This window comes from Prunus avium, chromosome 4 (genome assembly GCF_965620075.1).
Source record: "Prunus avium chromosome 4, drPruAviu1.hap1.1, whole genome shotgun sequence".
NCBI lineage: Eukaryota > Viridiplantae > Streptophyta > Magnoliopsida > Rosales > Rosaceae > Prunus > Prunus avium.
In genome coordinates this window covers 24,696,332-24,719,295 of record NC_142287.1, presented here as the reverse complement: position 1 = coordinate 24,719,295, position 22,964 = coordinate 24,696,332, and the positions used below count along the sequence as shown (strand labels likewise).

The 22,964-nt window shown below is 37.6% G+C and overlaps 3 protein-coding genes and 1 long non-coding RNA gene across 5 annotated transcripts; 3 read left to right on the top strand and 1 right to left on the bottom strand.

The window, feature by feature from the left end:
• The first annotated feature begins 3,085 nt into the window (after positions 1–3,085).
• LOC110769170 (uncharacterized) lies at positions 3,086–6,439 on the top strand. The gene is made up of 4 exons (XM_088252665.1): positions 3,086–3,348; positions 5,224–5,445; positions 5,639–5,751; positions 5,913–6,439. The coding sequence occupies exons 1-4, from the start codon at positions 3,154–3,156 to the stop codon at positions 6,280–6,282; spliced, it is 900 nt and encodes a 299-aa protein (XP_088108791.1). The 5' UTR covers positions 3,086–3,153; the 3' UTR covers positions 6,283–6,439.
• Positions 6,440–11,455: 5,016 nt separating this feature from the next.
• On the top strand, positions 11,456–14,572 carry LOC110769169 (protein DETOXIFICATION 19-like). The gene is made up of 7 exons (XM_021973101.2): positions 11,456–12,017; positions 12,500–13,044; positions 13,294–13,380; positions 13,455–13,511; positions 13,616–13,854; positions 13,973–14,091; positions 14,292–14,572. The coding sequence occupies exons 1-7, from the start codon at positions 11,724–11,726 to the stop codon at positions 14,412–14,414; spliced, it is 1,464 nt and encodes a 487-aa protein (XP_021828793.2). The 5' UTR covers positions 11,456–11,723; the 3' UTR covers positions 14,415–14,572.
• A 1,935-nt stretch (positions 14,573–16,507) lies between these two features.
• LOC110745442 (protein DETOXIFICATION 18-like) lies at positions 16,508–18,371 on the top strand. Its single transcript, XM_088252381.1, has 7 exons — positions 16,508–16,520; positions 16,626–17,007; positions 17,164–17,250; positions 17,353–17,409; positions 17,513–17,751; positions 17,864–17,982; positions 18,086–18,371. The coding sequence occupies exons 1-7, from the start codon at positions 16,508–16,510 to the stop codon at positions 18,215–18,217; spliced, it is 1,029 nt and encodes a 342-aa protein (XP_088108507.1). The 3' UTR covers positions 18,218–18,371.
• A 2,349-nt stretch (positions 18,372–20,720) lies between these two features.
• On the bottom strand, positions 20,721–22,427 carry LOC148295086 (uncharacterized). 2 transcript variants are annotated; one of them, XR_015835480.1, is made up of 3 exons: positions 22,182–22,427; positions 21,998–22,085; positions 20,721–21,297 (listed from the first exon to the last, which is right to left on the bottom strand). It is a non-coding gene; the product is annotated as an uncharacterized LOC148295086 (long non-coding RNA). The 2 variants fall into 2 exon arrangements; XR_015835479.1 differs by having other exon boundaries at positions 20,721–21,278; positions 22,182–22,424.
• Between the last annotated feature and the right edge of the window lie 537 nt (positions 22,428–22,964).

The window sequence follows — 22,964 nt, the reverse complement described above, 5'->3', positions numbered from 1 at the left end:
CCAAATGAAGAAACTTCTACACCCAAATCCCCAAAGCCCTTCACTTTAAAACCCAGCTTGCAACTTCAATGAAGCAAAATTTACAAGTGAGTAAACAAATGCAGTCACCAATGCCCGCTTGGAAGATTGAGATCCCAATACCACAAAAATGGAAGCGCAGAAACTTACTTCAATCTGAAGGTGTTGCGCAAACAGTGCCCCGTTATAGAAAGAGAGAACACACACAAAAGAAGGAGCTTAGGCCATCTCCAGTACTGGCTAAATGTAGTCCAGAGCTATAAATTTTGTCCTCCAAAATATTAATTTTTTAAAGAATAGTGTAGGGCTAAAATTTTCCATTCCAAAAAAAAAAAAATATCCGTGCAGGACTTTATTTTAGGGTCTTCATATTTTACTATTTTGAGAAAAACTATAATACAATACTCATACATTTCACAACTATGTATTGTTTAATTTAATTAAACTACTATTTAAAGACAATATTCTATATATGACATGTATACGTTAATTTAAAAAGGCTAGTTACAAAAAAAAAAAATTCTAACAACTAGCTGACGTCAACGTGCCTTTACTATTGATTGTTGGATATGCATTTGTAAGAGATGTTTCGTGCTCTTGCCCACACTTAATAAATTCTCTTCTTGAAAAGCACATGCATGGGACCCACAAAAAAATTTGGTATGGGCCAAAGCTGGGCTACAATTGGCCTGGTTGGAGGGCTAAAAGGCCAAATGTCGCCCTCCAAATTTGGCCAGAATTATTTTTAGCCCATGGCTGGAGATGAGTTTTGCATTATTTTAGAGCTATATTAAGGCTATGGTCCATGGCCGAAGATGGTATTAAATACTCACATCCCAAAGCACCTCATAAAAACAACAACTTGCAAGTGAAATAATGAACACTGATCGCTTTAAAAAAGTGAAGTAGTATTTCAAAACCAGTTGAAAGATCCTCCAAGTCCCCACATGAGCTCAAGAGTCAAGACCCTTGACTGAAAATCAACAACCCCAACCAAATCCCCTATTTTGCTGAACAAGCATCCTCCCTCTTCACACCAAAGGAGAAACACCCAAATGCACAAATTTCAAACCCACATCCCAAAATCATCGCAAAACACCATATGAAAAAGCAAGCAAGAGAAGCATAAGAAAAGGAGGAAGCTTTTGAGGCCTACCACTAGAAACCATGAACCCTTAGAGCCCCACAGTGAAATGGAAACAGGTTTTAGGGTTTCACAAGCATTGACATCACTTGTCAGTAAAGTAAACCAACACAGCACAGTCCCCCCACGTTTTTGTACCTAACATCAAATAGTGAGTGAGTGAGTGAGTGAACACTGACCACTTTTTCCACATTTGCGTCTTCTCCAATTTCAAAACCAGACGTCTCTCTCTCCCTGAATTTTCAAAGCCAAAAAACAAATGAGATATAATTTAAAAAAGAAGAAGAAAAAAGTAGACAAATATTTCATGGGGAATGCTAGCAACCTTCTCTCTAACCTTCTCCTTTGGACCTTCTCCCCTTTTAGCTTGACATGTGTCATTCTTTTTACACTTAAAATAATGTCATTAATATATTATACAAGCTAACTTTTGCTTTCCAAGTTTACCCTTATTAAATGTATTCAATTTATCCCAAGTTGCGGCTTCTCCATATCTCCCCACCAAGGGATTGACCTCATGCCCCCCCAACCAAGGTCTACAAGGATTGCAGGGATCGCATCTCAGAACTTCGGCCGAAGCCTATCCCTATCCCTGCAGACCTCGATAACGCATGGGTGGCTCACCTTGGGCCCTTACCGAAGCCCACTCGTGTGCCTACCCAAGAGGGGGCTAGGGACTCGGACGATTGGGAACCATACTACCCTGAGGATTGGGAGCCTTACCATTCCGAAGCTTTCGAAGAATGGGGAACTTATCCACCTCCACCCAACCAACACAACAAGTCTTCGGCACCCAATGCTCTCCCCCATGTCGACCCTGCCATGCGACTCCTTTTCGAGAAGGTCCGACGTCTTGAGAACGAGTAGCAACGCATCCATTAGCCCCTTTGGACGAAGCCACGCTCAGGGCCATGCATTGAGTGTATCCTTAACTATCGTCAGGAGAAGGACGTTCAACCGCTTCGCATCGCCTTCTACACAGGTAAGGAGGACCCCATGACCCACATCCATTCTTTTTAGTCTGCCATAGGAAGCAAGGGTCTTAGTGATGAAGGCATGTGCCTCCTCTACCTCTCCACCCTTAATGGCGCCACTTTGAACTGGTTCTACCAACTGAACCCTTGCACTATCAACTCCTTCAACAACCTAAAGTAGACTTTCCTTGATCATTTCATGATTCAGGCCGATCGTTTGTATTATGCGGATGACTTATACATGCTTTGGCAGGGTGAAGACGAGCCCCTGAGGGAGTACACCGCCCGCTCCAGCCACGAGTATTCCTGCTGCCCGAAGACAGTCGATCGAGCTGCCTTTGGCGCCTTCAAGAGTGGCATTTTAGAATCCAACTTCAGATACCTGTTCCACAGCAACCCGTGGAACACCTATGCCGAATTAATGAAGCAAGCAGCCATCCACACCAAGGCTGAATACTTTAACTCCAAGCATGGCCCTGCCAACTAGTCACGGACCAGCTTCGACGACCCCCCGGGAGCTTCAACACCCACCCTCACCAAGAACAATTATTACACACCTACGGGAGAAACGTTCCTCTCACTTGGAGAAGTTGTTTTCAAAACGGGTAATTGCAACCCGATTGTAGCATAACAAGTTCAACCATAGGATCAATCTGATGGCTTTAAAGTAACCTCGCACAACTTACCCTGCACAACTTACCCCGCATTGTAGCTACATGGCAAGTGGGAACCCCAATTAAACCTCCCCTCCCCTTCCAAACCTTGAGAAAAAAAAAAAGATTAGGTAAAAAAAGCCCAGGCCCAAATGTGCCCGAAGCCCAACCAATTACCACTTGGGTTAAGCTTGTGAGTTAGCAGCCTCCCTAAACGGTTAAACTTGACCCGAATTATGTAAAGAATCCGAATCCGATTAGCTTGATCTGACCCGATCATAAGTGCCACCCCCAAGGCCTATCCACTTGTCCCTGGTGAACTCATTTGCTCTGCAATGACATTGCTGCTCTCATCGGTGAATTAATGGCGGAGATGAAGAGATTCAAGACTATTGGGGTCGTGGGTAGCGGCCAAATGGGCTCTGGAATAGCCCAACTGGCCGCAACGCATGGCTTCGACGTTTGGGTCCTAGACACCGACCAAGACGCTCTCTCCAGAGCCACCAAGTCCATCTCTAGCTCCATCCAGCGTCTGGTTTCCAAAGGACAACTCAGTCAGGTTGGGAACTCTCTCTTTACTTTGAAGTTACAAAGAAAGTGGAAGAATAAGAAATGAAAAAGAGAGATAATTTTGCCACATGATGTTGAATTTGTTGACAAATTGGATAATCAGTTAGGTTTGAGCTAAAAGGGTTGTAGCGGCCCTGGTGGGTAAAGTTTAGTTTTTTATTTGCAAGTGAATTTAGTGATTTTCAAAACTAGTTGTTGGTGGTGTGAGTTTTATTCTTTATATGCTCCCTTACACGATGGGCTGAGCTTCAATTTGTCATTGATTTTGTGAACTGCTGTGAAAAACTTGGACCACCAGGGTTGTTAGGAACTTAGGATATGCCCTGATGAGTCGATGTCATGAGTACCCTATACTTGCTTAAGGCGGAGGTTCGATGTACACATTTTTTCAATAATTGTATGCCTTGCATGACTGTGACTCGTTGTTCTTTGGTTATGAGTTATGTGTGGTGAGAATTGTAAATGTCTTTAAGTTATGAGAAGATTACTTTACGGCAGGGGTCCACGTACCCATAAGCGGTAAGGGTAAATTTTTGTTGGAGGCAAACCTCAAAAGCTCTGGTTGAAAATTAACCAAACCCATGATGATACTAGTCGAGGTATATATGTACACGGCCAAGAGGATTTTGTTTGATAAGGGTGCAAAACAACTTGAGCTTCACTAACCTGAGAGTCAGGTTTTTCATTCTTGCTCTGGCTGGATATGTATCCACTTTACAGAGTTCTAACTGGAGCTCTACTTGATTAGATTGTTTGAGTTTGATGGGCATTGTCTTCATCTGAACTTCCAGTAGTTTAAGCCATTTCCAGCTACGAATTAACCTTGTTGATCATCACCGATTCAAAGTCTCGCATTTTACCCTTTTCGATGAAAGTAAAGTTTGTAATATGCTCCTTTAGTTGAGTTCTCCTTATCATCTCATTTCCGGATTGAAGATGGTGTCTTCTTCAAGTAAATCAGCATTTTTTTATATGTAAATTTGGAGAATACTGAATTAGCTTATTAGCAGTGGAATTCAAGCTGTTCCTAAGCTTTTGTTTTATGACAGCCTTATTTAGTTATTGTTGAAGAACTATGTAGTTACAATCAGTGCTACTTTGATCACATGTATAGAATGAAAGGAAACCGTACACATGTTCACACTCCTGCACACCCACAAAATTGGGGCTTGCATGCACAGATCACACAGATGAGAGAGAGCTTTGGGATTCAGTTCACAAGAACTTGTCGGTGCTACTTTTGTCCTGATAACTCTTCACTAATTGTTCTCATGGGCTACTCTCAAGCATCAGTTGATTAATGCTGTTATATTCTTGAATTATAAAGGGTACCTAACTGGATAGAGTTAGACACCTAAAATGTTGGCTTCAGCCAACTCATCTGGTTCTATCTTTGTGTTTGTGTTCTATGATGGTATCGGGAATTGGAACCGTGGTGAGTACTTTTTGAAAAAAAATGTGTGTGTGTATATCTAGATTTAAATAAAGAACAATTTCAAGCGGAATGGAATCCTGAGGAGGAATTGCATTTGAAGGCTTTGCTGTGAAAACGGTTTTTCCTAGGAAGTAAACTGTATTCAATTTTAACGCTTCACTAAATCCTGCTTAAAAGGGATATCGTAGCATTTATCTTTGAGACAGGGATGGCACTAACTGAATAGTTTTGCAGTTAAGCTACAATGGTGAGCTCTTGGCATACCTGAATTCAGAGTAAAAAACCACTAACGAAAAAGAAATTTGGAAAAAAAGGAAAGAAACGTTTCCTCTGTGATTTGAGATCTGTCATATGTGCATTATATAAACGAGAGCTTGTTTCCCTGTAAGGGTGGGAAGTTTAACAAATCATTCCATTTCTTTTTAACAGGCTGTAGGTAAAGATGCTTTGGAACGTCTATGGTTTACCTCAAACTTGGAAAAGCTTTCTTCGGCAGATATAATTATCGAAGCTATTGTGGAATCTGAAGATGTGAAGAAAAAGTTATTTCTTGAGCTAGATAAGATCACAAAAAGTTCGGCCATACTGGCATCAAATACAAGTTCCATCTCCATTACTCGCCTTGCGTCAGCAACTAGCAGACCACACCAGGTTATGCTTGGAATATGCTTCATCTTTTTATCCTGAGATTATGCTTATGATGATACTGTTAGAACTGAGAACAATATATAAAATATTTTTTTTACTGTTTAAAAATAAACAAATCTTGTGCTGATTAACTATCTATGAAAATATGTGACGTTAGAAATCTGATTGTGTCAAAATCAATATTGTGAATCTCCAGGTGATCGGCATGCATTTTATGAATCCTCCTCCTATAATGAAACTTGTTGAGATTGTGCGAGGAGCAGACACATCAGATAAGACATTTGATGCCACAAAAGCCTTGGCAGAAAGGTTGTTGACTTGGATACCTTGAATTCCATGAAAAAGGAAAAATTTCCTTTTGTTCCCCTTGGCAATTTACCCTGCACATTTCTGATTAAGTTACATTTCCTACTCGTATAGCCAAATAAATTCGCTGCCATCTTTTTAACTGTGGACTGTTGAATTGGCAGGTTTGGCAAGACAGTAATATGCTCGAGGGATTTTGCAGGCTTTGTTGTAAACAGGATCTTAATGCCAATGATTAATGAGGCATTTTTTGCACTTTACACAGGTGTGGCAACAAAGGAAGACATTGATGCAGGAATGAAACTGGGAACAAATCATCCAATGGGTCCTCTAGAGCTTGCAGATTTTATTGGATTGGATGTCTGTGTGTCCATTCTGAAAGTTCTTCATGCTGGCCTTGGGGACAATAAATATGCACCCTGCCCCATCCTTGTACAGTATGTTGATGCAGGCCGTCTTGGAAGAAAACGAGGTATTGGGGTATACGACTACCGTCAAATGCTTGGATCAGTAAAACCCTCATCCAAACTTTGAACTATGGGCGTTTCCGGAATATCTAATAGCCATTGTCTATATGGTACATTGTGGTTCACTTGAAATAATGTGAAAGGGGATCTTCATCGGCATGTACACTGGTTGTGGATTGTATTACTTTTTTCTTTTAATAACACAATTCCCCCAGATTATTGCATTTTCCCCTTGTTCATTTTAATTATTTTCATGGTGGAGGCAATGCCAGGTAAATATGCACTCCATCTAACTACACATTTCACTGTAAAATATAGTAAATCCGACTATACATTTTTGCTGTAAGTTTCTGTAACCACACCTTTGATTTGAGATAGAAGCATTTTTCTCCATCCATGGTATTTAAAGCTACAAAGGAATCGGTGACTTTTTTGGCTCTGGAAACCACAGCATGGTTGTAGACAGAGGGCGGGGATAGTTACAACTCAATTGAGAGAATGCATTGATTCCACAAGTTGTTGATTGGCACTCACATGGCGTGGCTCCCTCAACTCAACTTTACCCGGAAGAGGTGGAGAAAAAAGAGAGAGCTTTTGTCAAACACAAAAACAGTTTACGTTATTTGTTTGTCAAACATCATCATTCCTCTTAATGGTGATTAGAGTAACAATTACACTTTTTGTTTATCTTGTTTTTCCATCCCAGGAATGAAATTTATACCAACTCTTTACGTAAAGTGTCTTCAACATTCCATCATTGAAATGAATTATCTATTTGATGCCGCAGTATATATCCTAATTTTTTAATGTTCATTTAGCAGCCAAAGTCATAATTCACAAAATTTGTTTTTTTTCTTCTTTCTTTTGAAATTAAGGAAAGGAGGCTAATAATTTCTTAGTACAAGCGATTGGGGGAGGAGGGGGTTTTCTTTTCACAAATATTCAATAGGTGTTTGGGGGTTTCAAACTTTTGCCCACATAGGTGAAAGTGAAAGAGCTCAACCAATTGAGCTATAGCCACGAGCAAGAAGGCTAATAATTGGTAATCTAAAACATGTTCGCTTTTATTGCTTGCCAGCTCACTGAGGACTGAGCTCACAAATCTTTAGTATGTGAGAAGAAATCAAGAACAGTCACTCTTGCTCATTGTGCATGCTCAAACATGACCCACAAAGGAGAGCCTATTAAAGAGATTTAGCTTCATTGTTGATCATGGCCAGCCCCACAGGCAGACCCTAGCAAGTTCCATTATAAACCTGGCATTATTAGGCAGGCATCTGCTTTATTGAAAGTGATTGAAGTGGAATCCAATGGACTCTCTCTTTTCTTTTTTACTTTTTTTCTTTTTGTTTAAGTAAAAAGCGCCCCAACAACATTAATAATTAGATAAGAAAGAAGATAGAAAGGAAGGCAAAGCTGAACTTTTGCTATACATAAGATTTGGAGGACAATCAGAGAGCAGAGAGTTGAGGTGAAAAAGCTATGAAGTTCTTATTCCAGTGCCCCTGCTGCTCTTGTTTCTGCTTCATGAAGCCCAAGAAAGGCAAGGCAAGGGTGAAGGCAGCAGCAACGGTAGCATCCAAGGAAGAGAAGAAGGCTGAAACCAAGGAAGAGAAGAAGGTTGAATCCAAGGAAGAGAAGAAAGAATGACAACAATGCAGCTACCTGCATCAGATAGTGCATGCATAAATGAAAGCATATGTGCTTTGTTTATGCTTTTCTTTCTTCTTGTTGATTAATATTGGTGGGTGCTATAATTAGTATGTACAACAAATTGTACTTACAGTTTGATCCAGCAGCTTGGTATGTTAATAAACTACTGGCTTGTGTTGTGTGTTTCAAAATCCTACACATAAATAATCAAGTGTCATCTGATCTTTAACCTAAGTTTCACATAATGTAAGTGAATTTTCCCATTCTCATATAGATCTTTAAAAAAATTATGAGAAGTATGGCTTCTGTGGTTAACATTGCTCTCTCTCTCTCTCTCTCTCTCTCTCTCTCTCTCTCTCTCTCTCTCTCTCTCTCTCTCTCTCTCTCCAACATGCAAATTTTTCAGGTTCTGATTTTAATGTGAGGATGCAGCATGTTGTTGTAACTTGTAACAGTGAGAGCTGGGATTTGATATTAGCTCCACCACTCTGTAGTGCTTTCAATGATACATGTTGCCTGAAAAATCTTGCATATGTTTGCAGATTTTCTTCATTTTTACCGATCTGATAAATTTCCCTGCCTTACCTGTTGCAAGAAAACATGTATGGTATGGGTGAGGTGTCCACAGTCCATGCATCTGTCTTTGTTGCCAGTACAGAAACAAAAAGTTCAATTATTTGCTTTGAAGCATAATGCAGATTCCACATTGATTGATGTAAATTTATACAATAACTAAATTCAAAGTTCAAACAGTAACTTCTTTACAACCTTCTGCACTTTTTATTATCTGGGTTTGAGATTGATTAGTAGCCTAGACAGAATGAACAACTGAATATTTACTTCTTGGGCAAAATGAAAATTTATTTATATGGTTTTAAAGGAACCCAGAAATGGGGCAAAAATAACAGTACTGGAAGTAAATTAAAATTGATAAGAGTAAAAAAAACCCTAGTCAGATTTGTAATTTTAATGGTAGAATATGAAGTTCTGTATCAAATCTTTTTACATGTGACAGTGAGTTCTTACTTTGTTGAATTTTGTATTAAAAACAAATCTTTTAGAGCAAAGAAAGGGACAGATTTAGGTAAAATGCATGTCAATAATTCAGTACGTTCATGTGGCCCCAATCATTGTACCAAGCCAGCAAAGTTATGTCTGCATCACAGACAGCCACTGGTGATTCTTAGAATCCGTCCAATTCTGTGTGACTGAACAAAGAGATAGATCCAAGCAAAGTGTTTTTATCAAACCCACGCATATGTGAATTATATATTGATTGGTGTAACATCTATGCTGTAGGAGCCAATGAAAATTTAAAGAGTGTAAGTGAATGGAGAGCCGTTAATATGAGAGGGAGGTTTCCCTCATACAAACAAATAAAAGGGCCAAATAGGCTTGGGCTTGGGCTTCCATGTTGGGCTCTGCCAATGATTGAGCCTAGTTGAGGTTAAGGTTATGTCAAGGAGGGCGTTGGGAGCTATTAACTTTTTCATTGAAAGTGTTGGAGGGATTTATCACACACAGATACACATAAATGAATTATAAATGTCATGAGAATTCGAACATGAGACCTTAGATTTACAAGTTAAAGTTCTTTTTAACTGGGTTAGACTCAATTGGCAATTAATGTTGCTTTTGAACTTTTGTAGGATCTAAATCCTTTGCTATGATTTTCTTTGCCATGATCTGCTTGACGTTCATTCTTCATATTCATACGACAAGGATCCGCAAAGGGAGATTCTTGTTCAAATTTGTATTTGTATTTTATCATTAAAAAATGATGTCATCATATCAGCAAAAAATAAGAGTGATAATAGAAGCAAAATTGATCTCAACCATCACAAGAGTCAAAACTCTAGCTAGATTTGTATTTTTAAATTTTAATGGGAGAATATAAAGTTTGGTAATAATATTGAATATTCTATAAGGTAATGCGTGAAAATGGATTGTTACTTTGTTGAATTTTGGATTACAAGCAAACCTTTTGGGCCAAAACCCAAAAGATAAAAAAGGGACAGACTTGGGTAAAATGCAATGTCAATAATTCAGTTAAGTTCATGTGGACTCAGTCATTGACAATGACAATACAGAATTTATAATTATATCTATTGAGAATGATGTAAACATCTACGTTAGAAGTGATTAGCATTTCTTTGTCAAAATGTTCAATTACTATTCACTTTTTCTTCTTCTACTTGTGGATTGTCTTGTTTGTTCTAAGCATATAAAACATAGGACGATGAGAAAAGGAAACTTCTTTCTTCTTTTTTTTTTTATTTGGACCAAAAGGAACTTTCTTGTCTGTTCTAAGCATATAATATTCATGTTTTTATAATTATTTGGGTCGTGAATATTAAGAAGCTGATATTGTTGACTTTAAAAATAGACACCTCATGCTCCCAATGACTTCTTTATACATTACTATATATTCATTTTTGTATATAATTACTATATACTCATGCACACAAATGTTAGAAGATGTATCAAGTTTTTGCCGTATAGAGATTCTATACGGCTAAAAAAAAAATCTAAAGGTCCAAGACTATCTAATACTTGATTAATCATTACTAAATTTTTTTTAATTCTTAAATTACTCATATTAGTATTAACTAAATATTAGTCTAATGATCTTTTCTTAATGTTAAAAAATGTCTTAAGTTCGATTTCCTCATTTTTTATTTATAAAAATAAACCACTCATAATTTCAGTCTTTGTGGGTCCTAATGTTTTGGAGGCCTTAGGAGAACCACCAAAATGTGGCCTTCTACCTTCTAATCAATTTTTTCTATCATGTAATGGATAACATAGCTAAGCCATTCAATCTCTTTCTTGTGACATAGTTGACCGAATGTAAGATTTGATCAACTTCAACTTTGAAAAGCTTTTTTTTTTCTTCCCATTCAACTAGGTTAATTTACTTAAGCTGTAAGTTTAAATAAATATTAGCCCTTTATTGAGTTTTCTCTTTTTAGTTTTAGAGTGAATAATGGCCTTTTTTTTATAACGATACTCGGGCCTAACATAAAATTAATCTAGTATAATTTTTTTTTAAAGTAACATATGTATGTATATATAGAGGTTTATACATACAACGGAGCAGCCTAATAGAAAAATGGCATTGACTTGCAAACTAGTGGTTTCAGGTTCGGACTCTTATGACATCTTGGTAGTGTGTGTGAGAAACCACTTCCCCTTTGTAGTTAGACTATCACTTGTATTACAAAATGAAAATTTATACAAATTGGGGACTTCCTAATTTGGAGGCCCTAGGTGGCCGCCTTACCTGTGCCAAGGGCCTCCCATGTGTCTCACTGTTGTTAATTGTGAATGTGTGCGTCTGAAGTTTCAAATCAAGTGGCACATGAAACAAGTGGGATTTTGTTGAAGTACACTTCAACAAAATAGTGGTTCATGCTTGTATGGTAACATATCTCTTTGCCTTTCACCAAAATCAGCCAAATTGTACGAAAAATACCAAAATCAGCCAAATTGAATATATATATATATGATCTTGTCTACTTTTTTTTTGGTCGGAGGGATCTTGTCTGCTAGTTGAAGTATACTTCAACAAAATAGTGGTTCATACTTGTGTGGTAACATATCTCTTTGCCTTTCACCAAAATCAGCCAAATTGTACAAAACATACCAAAATCAGCCAAATTGAATATCTCTCTCTCTCTCACTCTCTCTTGTCTAGATTGGAATTTGAGATCTTGAACCATTCTATATCTTAAAATAAATATCCACATGCCATTTTTTTTTAATTAAAAAGAGACAACGCATTGCACAAAAGCAGAATAAGAAGAAGAAAAAACAAGAAACAGAAGAAAGACAGAGGTAGTACTAGAGATAGATATGTCAGCAAACACAGTCGCAGAATCTGCAGATAGGAGCACTGCTACACCGTTATTAGAGGCAGGCGGCCATGGCGATCAACAAGGAAGAAAAGGGGGGTGGTGGAATAAACTGTTGGACATGGAGGAGGCCAAGAACCAGGTCTTGTTTTCCTTGCCAATGATTCTTACCAATGTTTGCTATTACATGATCCCTTTGATATCTGTCATGTTTGCTGGTCACCTTGGTGAGCTTGAGCTTGCTGGTGCCACACTTGCCAATTCATGGGCCACCGTCACCGGTTTCGCTTTAATGGTAAGGTAACTCTCTCTCTCTCTCTCTCATGTCCTGTCCATTTTATATACTAGTAGGAAAACCAATGGAACAGTCTGTATGTGGGACTGGAGTAATTTCATTTGCTCTGTCTCTGTGAGAGAGAATGGAGGCCGTTTTTTTAATAATGCTTTAGATGTGCTCTTGTTATTAATTTTTCAGAGGAGATGAGCCTAATAGAAAATCCAAGTAGTAGGTTTAAAAAAAAATTGTGCTCTTGTTATTGATATTAAAGTTTCATATGGGAAGCCATGTACAAGAATTGTGCACCTAGCAAGCAGCCTGTGCAGTTCAGAAAATGAGCACCAGTAAAAAATTTGGACTTGTCTTTATATTTTAATATTCTAGTAGCTAGCAATTCTGAAGTAGATGTCCATAGTTGTATCTGAGATGACATAAATAAATTTGACAAGATTCCAGGCCAAACTTTGAATGGTTTTCATGTCTATTATTTATTGGTTTAGGTTGGGTTAAGTGGAGCACTTGAGACACTGTGTGGGCAAGGATTTGGAGCAAAGTTATACAGAATGTTGGGGATTTATCTACAAGCCTCATCCATAATTTCTTTCTTGGTCTCTATCATCATATCTGTAGTCTGGTTCTACACAGAACCCATACTTATCTTACTTCACCAAGATCCTCAAATTTCAAAATCTGCTGCTCTTTATATGAAATTTCTGATTCCGGGATTATTTGCATACGGCTTCATGCAAAACATATTGAGATTTCTTCAGACACAATCCGTTGTAATGCCGTTGGTCTTCTTCTCACTGATCCCAGTGGTTATTCATATTTCTGTTGCATATGCTTTGGTACATTGGACAGCTCTTGGTTTCAAGGGAGCTCCCTTAGCATGTTCAATTTCGTTATGGATAGCGATGCTAATGCTGGCCATGTATGTTATGTTTGCAAAGAAGTTTGAGCTTACATGGGAAGGATTTTCATTAGAATCGTTCCATTATGTCCTTGCTGCCTTGAAACTTGCCCTCCCCTCAGCAGCAATGGTATGGTAAGTGTTCAAATTTTCTTTACCATTTTCTGTAAGTTAATGCTTAAATCCCAGAAGAGGCACATAGCCTCATTCAGCTATAGACACAGACTATAGAAGTAGTTCAAATGCTCAGTCAAATTCAAATACACAAAGACTGATTGTCTGCATAGATTTAAGACCATATGTTAGAAAGAAAAAGAACCATACATCAACTGTGCATGAGATTGATTTGAAGTATTAAAATGCTTCACATTTTTATCTTTCCAGTTTGGAGTACTGGGCTTTTGAGATTCTGGTGTTATTGGCAGGACTGATGCCAAACGCAAAACAAACCACTTCACTAATTGCAATGTGGTAAGCTTTATGCTCTAAACTTCTAATTATTTCCACCACCTGCCCCAAGTAGCCTTTTCTGATTATATCTTCAGTGTGAATACAGAAGCAATTGCATACATGATTACATATGGCCTCAGTGCTGCTGCAAGGTTGGTTAAACAATAATTTCCCAGGTTGTCCTTATTCCTTCTAGTTTTTCGATATTGGCATTCTGTTTCATACCTTGAAACAAACATTACTTGTTGTGGTGTAGCACAAGGGTGTCAAATGAATTAGGAGCAGGCAATCTTGACAAAGCCAAGAAGGCAATGGCTGTGACTCTTAAGCTCTCTGTGCTTCAAGGTCTCCTTGTTGTTCTGGCTCTAGCATTTGGTCACAATATATGGGCTGGCTTATTCAGTGACAGCAGTGCAATAATCAAGCTTTTTGCTTCTATGACACCATTTCTTGCAATTTCAATCATGGCTGATTCTGTGCAAGGTGTCTTGTCAGGTTAGGATCCTCCACTTTCCTAGCAGGAGCTAATTCTATTTGCTATTTTGCATTTGAAGTTTGTTCTTTTTCCCTTCTTTTTCTTGAGCATCCATGGAAGTTGTTTTTGGTATTTCAGGTGTGGCTAGAGGATGTGGCTTTCAGCACTTGGCTATGTATGTAAACTTGGGTACATTCTATTTGGTTGGCATGACAGTTGCATGTGTTGTTGGATTTAAGTTGAAACTATATGCTAAGGTGAGACAATTAACCTTATAGCTAGCTAGTAGTTGAATTGTTTTGTTTTTGTTTTTATACAAGCGATATTGGAGATGGGGTAATCAAACCTAGTACAAGAATAAATGCTCTTAACCACTTGAGCTACAAGGCCCTTGCGAATTGTTTTGTTTATGTTTCCACTTCAATTCACACTTTGTGCTCAATTTCTCTTGGTACAGGGATTGTGGATTGGCTTAATCTGTGGTCTTTGCTGTCAAGCCGCCCTACTTTTGTTGGTTACTCTGCGCACAAAATGGACTCAATTGGATGTGCTTCATAATGGAGATGCAGTTTTGGTCTAAATGAAGGTCAGGCAAAAGTTAAAAACAACAACGTGGACCACTTAAGCAAACTATTTGACTAGTTTATGGAATTATATATTTGCAGAGGCAAAGTTAGTCTCTGGATATTGGAGTTTTATGAAAAAATAAGTAAATAAAATTAGCCTTTGTGAAGGGAATTTTGGAAGCTATTGTGAGCAAGTTTTACATAATGAGATTAGAACTAGCTAAAAGAAGAAGGGTCTGGTTGCATTGGCAATGTGTTGTAAAACTCATGTATTTCCTAGTAGAAGATAGGTGACTTTTCAAAGGCTCGGTTTCATTGCTCCTTTGATTTCTCCATTACATTCACACTTAGACAAAGACAGCCCAACCCAAAAATTGGTTGTGATCCCAGCCCTTATAACCCAACTTACCCTTTGTGTCTTGTGGTTTTTTGGGATTAAATTATCAATGCAATCCCATAATTTCTTAACAAAAAAAAAAGTTCAATTTCAACATTTATAAGTTCACCAAACATGTGACATGACTTTTGTTCAGTTTAACTAAAATAGCACAGTCCAAGGTCATCAAGCGTGGCTTATTGAATTAGAAATACCAATAATGTATGAGTCGTGATTCAGAAATATAAGTCGTGATCCAGTTCCTCCATCCACGCAAAATGAGCCCAAAATGCCTAAAATCCAAACAAAAGGCGACACCAAACATTTGCTTCAGAGAGAGCTTAGGTCTTGCGCATATAAAGTTGCCACAAAAGGGCCATGTTAACTTCCATACCAAGTTGCCAACCCTAGAGAATTAACATGCCTTATTGCAACGTATATTATGGGTCATTTCCTATAAAGTCTTCAAAAATAAATATAAGGCATGGAGAAAGAAACAGATGTTAATTACAGAAAATTTAAAAAAAAAAAAAACAGCAAAACTAAGCAACACATGTGGATGGACTGGACTGTCTGTGGGAATTGTTGCTCTGCTTTCAAAACCGCCTAATCAATAACAATTTATTAATTTGTGAAAATCTTTGAGAGCTCTCATCTATTATTATTAATTTGGCATGAAGTTTGTGTGAAGACGTTGATAGATATAGTATGTTCTCTTGGCTCTTGTTAGACTAGTTCCTCTGGGGTTTGCCACACAATTTTTAATCTTTGTACTTTTTTGTTGTTGTGTGTTAATGTGGCATTTCGGTTCGCTTGGATGGAGTGACTTCAAATCTAGAAATTTCGATGACTTATAAGATTAAACTGTTTGTTTGGACTGCTACAATTCATGTATACCAAGATTTGAATGAGGAAGAAATAAAGAAAACAAATGAATTTTCAAATGGCTCATTTCATACAGTGATTTCAAATCCGATCAAAATAGGAAAATACTTCCCTCCCATGAGCTCCTATGTTCTTGCCAATAGCAATGTGACATGTACATAAATTTTTATTTTTACATATGTGTTAAACTGTGATTCACAAGAATGATAAGTTACAGTACGCAGGCAAGGATAATATCCTTGCAGTTAAATCTCCATCTCTCTTTCGACCAAAAAAGAAAAGTCTCCATCTCTCTTAACTTTCTCTATCTTATCTGTGGTCCACCAGTCATTCCAACCACTACCATTAATCAATTTCCTTAAAAACATTTGCGCAATGCATGAAAATGGAATTAAATTATGTGCCTTCTTAGTGAGAGTACTGGCCCAAGACCATACTGGGGTTTGAACCCAGGCCTCAGTAACCTATTTGCAAATCTAATTTATTTATTATTATTTTTTTAATATATCAAATTTTACTCTATTATCAAATCCAAATCCTTTATTTCAACACCTCCATTCGAACTGTCAGGGAAAAAAAAACAAAAAAAACAAGGAGACAAAAGCTTGGTGTGTAAGTGTATTGATGGAGATGACAATCACAATACGATTCTATGTGTGTCATGACTCATTAAGTGTGTATTCGGTTCTCAGACAATTTGTCGCATGTGGCTAGCTACTACTAGCCGCAGCGTCTAAATTATTTCTTCCCCAATCCAAAGTGCAGCACGAATTATAATTGATTGTGAGTCGGTCGGATTTATGTTTGTACAATTCCTGCTATTTAATTTCTGACAGACTATACATTATGTTTGACACCTGTAAGTTTATCTCTTCTGCTGTATATATTAACGTAGCACGTGATAAAAAGAGAAAAATAAAAAGGAAAAACCAAAGAATAAAATAAAAATATAAAAAGATTTAAGTCTGCCGCTGTTTTCATGAAATTTCCAAGTCTGCCGCTGTTTTCATGAAATTTCTGATTCCGGGGTTATTTGCATATGGATTCCTGCAAAACATCTTGAGATTTCTTCAGGCACAATTTATTGTCCTGCCATTGATCTTCTCGTTCGTCCCCCTTGTTATTCATTTCGGCATTGCTTATGGTTTGGTACACTGGACAGCTCTTGGTTACAAGGGAGCTCCACTTGCGGCTTCAATTTCGTTATGGATATCTGCCCTTTTGTTGGCCATGTATGTCATCTGCTCAAAGAAGTTTGTTCATACATGGGAAGGCTTTTCGTTAGAATCGTTCCATTATGTCCTTATTGATTTGAAACTTGCCCTCCCCTCAGCACTAATGGTATGGTAAGTGTCAATGCTTGCATTACTTTTATAGTTATGCTTATGTTTAGATTCCATTAGAAGCACAATTTCTTTGCCAAGTTTAAATATGCAAACTAAATTAAGAGTATGAGATAGAACTTGCATGGTTAAACTTCACAAACTTTTTAACCTTTCCAGTTTGGAGGAATGGGCTTTTGAGATTCTGGTGTTGATGGGAGGATTGATGCCAAACTCGGAAGAAACAACTTCACTAATGGCGATGTGGTAAGCTTCAATATACTCTTTTTTTTCTTTCTCCTTTTCTATAGCTGTTATAATATTGCAGGCTGACTCAAATTAGTCTTTCTTTGAATATTATCTCGTCAGTGTGAATACGCAAGCAATTGCATACATGATTATATATGGCCTCAGTGCTGCTGCAAGGTTGGTGGGAGAACAACAATCCAGCTTTGTATATTGCTCCAAGTTTTTCGATGTCTAGATTCTGTTTTGCACATTGAAACAAAAGTTACTTGTTGTGGTGTAGCACAAGGGTGTCAAATGAATTGGGAGCTGGCAATCCTGACAAAGCTAAGAAGGCAATGGCTGTGACTCTTAAGCTCTCTATACTTCTGGCTTTAGTTCTTGTTCTCGCTCTAGCCGTCGGTCACAATATCTGGGCCGGCTTCTTCAGTGGCAGCCACATAATAGCAGAGCAATTTGCTTCCATGGTGCCTTTGCTTGTAATTTCAATAATTGTTTATTCTGTGCAAGGTGTTTTATCAGGTTAAGATCATCTACCTTTTTAGTAGGGGCAGTAGTTCAACTTTGCTTTTTCCCATTTGAACTTTGTTATCTTTTCCTAACTTCTCCATGAAAGTGATTGCTTGTCTTTCAGGTGTGGCCAGAGGATGTGGATGGCAACACTTGACTGTGTATGTAAACATTGTCACATTCTATTTGATTGGCATGACAATTTCCAGTCTTCTTGGGTTTAAGTTCAAACTAAATGCCAAGGTAAGACAACAACAGTAAGTTGATTTCGTGCATTTGTTTTGTTGTTTTTTTTTGTCCTTTTCAATTCACATTTGGTACTTTTTTTTGCTTGATTTTGTTACAGGGCTTGTGGATTGGTTTAACCTGTGGTCTCTCCTGTCAAGCTGCCACAGTTTTGTATATTACACAGAGCACAAAGTGGACTGTGTTGGATTTATCTGATATTGCAGAGAGAGAAAAGCCAGTGTTGGTGTAAACAAGTAATACCACTTGGGCCAACTGTGAGACTAGTTTGTGCATTGCCTTTGTGGTGTGTTGAAGTAAAGCCGAAAGCATTTACTTTGTTAACAAATTTTTATGCCCTTAAATTTGACTTAGCTTTGAAAGCACAAATGCCCTTAAATGAAAGAACCTTGATGCATGATTAATTATTTTTAACTACTTGAGTTACATGCTTCTTGCCACAAATCACACATCTTAACATAGAAAATCACGATACTTCTTAATGGGCAGATTCGACTTGACCACACTAAATTGTTATTAAGTAAATCAAAGGTGAAGAGCCATTTTCTTGGCCGAAGGTAATAAAAAGACAAATTTCTGTTCAAAATGAATTGAGACATTACAATGGGGATGAAATAATCTCTTCGAGTCACTCATTTAAATAAATCTTACTCCTTTCAACCATTCTCAATACAAATCTTCAATTATATCCAAGAACTATAAAAGTTATCTTAAGCATCTCCAGCACAGTTACTATACTCTGATCTTACCCATATTACTCCTTTCAACCATTCTCAATACAAATCTTCAATTATATCCAAGAACTATAAAAGTTATCTTAAGCATCTCCAGCACAGTTACTATACTCTGATCTTACCCATATTGGCGAGTATGAGCGCAAAACGCAGCTCCAATAGACTTGGTATCTGACTCTCCATTTTTGAGAACTCCCTATTTGAGTTTGGTGGCTCTTTATATTTATGGCATGTTTACTAATCCGTAATTGAATTGAGAAGGAGTTGGATTGAAGAGAATTAGATTTCGGATTCCTATTGAAGTTGTTTACTAAATCATATAGAATTGGGGTAGGAGTGGTACTAATTACTAAAATGTCCTCGTTGTTGGGTTAAAGTAGATGACAAATTTGGAACTTTTAAAATTGTGTGAGGACATAATGGGTAAAAAAAGATGAATTCATAATAGGTTAGTTCTCCAGAAATTAGAATACTACTTCCCACCCAATAATTGAATTCCTCCAAAATTAGGAATGCCCTTCTTACTTTTTAATTCCTTGATGTAAAGTAAACGCATGAATCCTCCATAGGTGGAATTCAATTCCTGATGAGAATTCCAATTCCTAATTAGTAAACACACAATTAGAGAGGAAGAGAGAGAAATTGATGGTTCTCCTCCATTCCTTCCTCCTCTCTTTCCCTAGGCCCACAACCCTCTCTTGCCTCTTACTTTTTGATTTTTTAATTTTAGTTACTCAAATATTTAAACTTTAGGAAATAATAAAATATTATAGATTGGCCAAAATAGAGAACAATGTTGGAGGAAATAATTTTAAGTAGTTTTCTATAATAGCTTTTTAGCTATTTTAGTTAAAATTTGGCTAAAATTTAGACTCTCCCAGAGATGGTCCTATCTTAATCCTTAAAAAAGCGGAACACTCAAGAACCCTAGATGATTGCGTACACAAGGTTAAGCCTTTAAATTGTTAGGCCATCTCCAGTCATAGGGCTAAATGTAGTCCAGGGCTAAAAATTTAGCCCTTCAAAATATTAATTTTTTAAAGAATAGTGCAGGGCTAAAATTTTCCATCTCCAGCCATGTATGGCTATATTTTAGAGTCCTTCATATTTTATTATTTTGAGAAAAACTGTGATACAACACTCATAATTCCACAATTATGTATTGTTTAATTTAATTAAACTACTATTTAGAGACAATATTCCATATATGAAACGTATAAGTTGATAAGAACAAGAATTTTTTATAATTTAAAAAAAAAACACATTTAAAAATAAAATAAAAATTGAATAGGTTTCAATGGTCTGACCTCCAACGATCATAACAAAGAATTTTTTATAATTTTTTTTAAACAAAACTTGAAAACATTTAAAAATGTGACCACACTTGATAATTTATCGTCCTGAAAAGCACATGCATGGGGCCCATAAAAAATTTGGCCTAGGCCAAAGTTGGGCAACATGCGGCCCTCCAAATTTGGCAAATATTTTTTTAACTCATGGCTGGAGATGGGTTTTGCATTATTTTAGGGCCATATTAGGGATATAGCCCATAGCTGGAGATGGCCTTATATTTATAGTAAGTTATACTACGAGTTGGAACCAAAGAGACTTGTTTACAAGCCAATGCCTTTTTATACTGAGCTAAACCATATTGACTAAAAAAATAATCCCAAGATCAGCAGAAGACCCCAAACTAGAGAGAAAACCTGGAAAGAAAACCCCAAACTTCTGCGCCGCACGACCTGGGGGGGAAGGAGGTCCTCTCCTCCTCCCCTTCCCTCCGGGTCCTCTTCTCCAGCCTCCCTGCTGCTTGTGGATCTCCCGGTGGAGATCTGTTGGCCCATCTTCTCCCCTTCTCTGTGGGTGTGTCGTTCTCCCCTTCGTGGGTGTGTTGGTCTCCCCTTTGTGGGTGATTTGTTCTGAGGCTTTATGTCTTCGGTTTCCTTGTACCCAGATCCCCATTTATCTCTCATCCCTTGTATTCAGTTGTCCCCTCTTCCATTCATTTCCTTTTATCTCCCTCACAAACTCCATTCAAATCCATCCTCTACGGTCTTGGTCCTTCCCACTGAAATTTTCTCCTCCCTTTTGATCTGGCTTCTCCTTGTGGCTGCTCCAATTAGCCAAAAACGCGGTTTTCCGCGCACAACTCTGAAGATGTGTAGAGGTCGAGCTTTTGCTCTTTCTCGGGTGCATGCACCACCTCCTTCTACTATGTTGATGTTTGTTTGGTTCCTGTGTTTGTTCTGGTGCTTTGTCAGGTTTGATTTGGGAGGTGATGATCCTCTAGTGGCTGGCTTCTTATTTCTTGACTGTGTCTTTGTAATATGTGGGATGTTATGGTATTTGAGAGGATCTGTGGGTTGTGCGATTTACTCGCTTTGTGCCTCTCGGGTAGGCCTGGGCGCGGATCGGTTTGGACCGGTAGAGGGCTCTTCCATTAACCAAACCATAGACTTCGGTAGACCATTTTCTCTTCCGTTAACCAAACCAAAGACTTCGGTAGACTTCGGATCGGTTAACCTAACATTCGGTTTGGAACGGGTCGGTAGGCCGGTACTACCGTAATAAAAACATACTAATAAAAATACAATTTATAATAAATTCACATGACATAAATTCTTGAACAAATACACCAAATTATCCTTATAAAATACAAAATCAAATAACTTAATTTTAAAGTTACAAACAGACATTGAAACTACATAATAAAATAGCAAATAACGTTACAAAACAATAAGAAATTAGTTTAAACACTTCAAAGAACCAAAAATTGCAGCATAGAAGCTACCTTTATCAAAATGCATAATATTAAAAACCACACCCATTGCTTCTACATGCATATCCTTTATCAAAATCATAATATTAAAAACCACACCGTCTTGAACTACACCACTCTCCATGCTATTCATCATCAACATACTCTCTCTCTCTCTCTCTCTCTCTCTCTCTCTCTCTCTCTCTCAACACAACACAACACAAATCAAACAAGCACCAAAACTACCCAGAAAACAAATAGTCCCCACTAAAACAACAACAAAAATCTCAATCTCAATCAGCAATTCCTTACAATATTTAAATACTAAGATTCCTTGTGCACATTTGAATAGTCAACATGTTCCAATTCATATAGCTTTAATCATTGTATTTGCCACGTTTTGTACCAAAAAAGAAAGAAAAGTTGCAGGTCCGTCTGCAACTTCTCATCTCCTTTTTGTTTTTCTTCTTTATTTTTCTGCTGGGCTAAGAAAAAAAAAAAAATTTAAAAAGCAAATTACCTTTTGGAGCGATTGTAGAAGATAAGAGAGCGATGGTTGCTGTAGAAATCAGTGTGAAATGATAAGAGTTCTTCTTATGCAAAATACCCTGTGAATAAAAAATTTAAACGATAAGAGTTCTTATCTTGCCTATCAAATCAATGTGAAATGAGGTTGGGTCTTACAAAATATTGAGTCAACATACCTGCTCAGAGAGATGAGAGCGATGGTTGTGCGGCTAAGCTAACAGAGAGAAGAGAAAGTTAAGATGTTTGGGTGTTAGAGGACGGCTAGATGAAACTAAAAGATGGAAAGTCAAATTTTAGGGTTAATGTAGGTAGTGTTTCAGTGTTTCGCAGTCTACAATAACTTAATATCCAGCCACTAATAAATAGATACATATATAAGTACTTAAATAATTAAATAATTATAAATATCGGATCGGTACGGATTTCCGTCGGATAAGGGATATTGTTAACCGTTAACCAAACCAAACGTTTCGGTACGGATCGGATCGGAATAATTAAAATTAAAAAATAATTATTTAACCAAACCAAACCAAACCGTCGGTACGGTACGGTCGGTACGCGGATAATTCGGATGAGATGCCCACCCCTACTCTCGGGTATGGCAGCTCTTCCCCTCAACCTGTCCCGGTGATGTTGTCTCAGGCGATGGCGACGGCGACGACTTTGTTGAATTTTGGTTAGGGTTTGTTGGCCTTGTTTTGGGCTTGTGTGGGCTTAATGCCTTTTGGGTTTTTAATTTCTTGTTGGCTCTTTTGCTTTTTATTTGGGCCTCTGGCTTTGTTGCTTTGTTAGTGAGCCCAGTTGGTTGGGTCTCACTTCTGGGTGTACTGTTATGCCCCTTTGTGGGTTTTTAATGAAGTCCACTTTCGATCAAAAAAATAAAAATAAAAAAAACCATATTGACTAAAAAAATTCTCTTAGAGCCATAAGGAAAAACATTATAATTAAAAAAAAAAAAA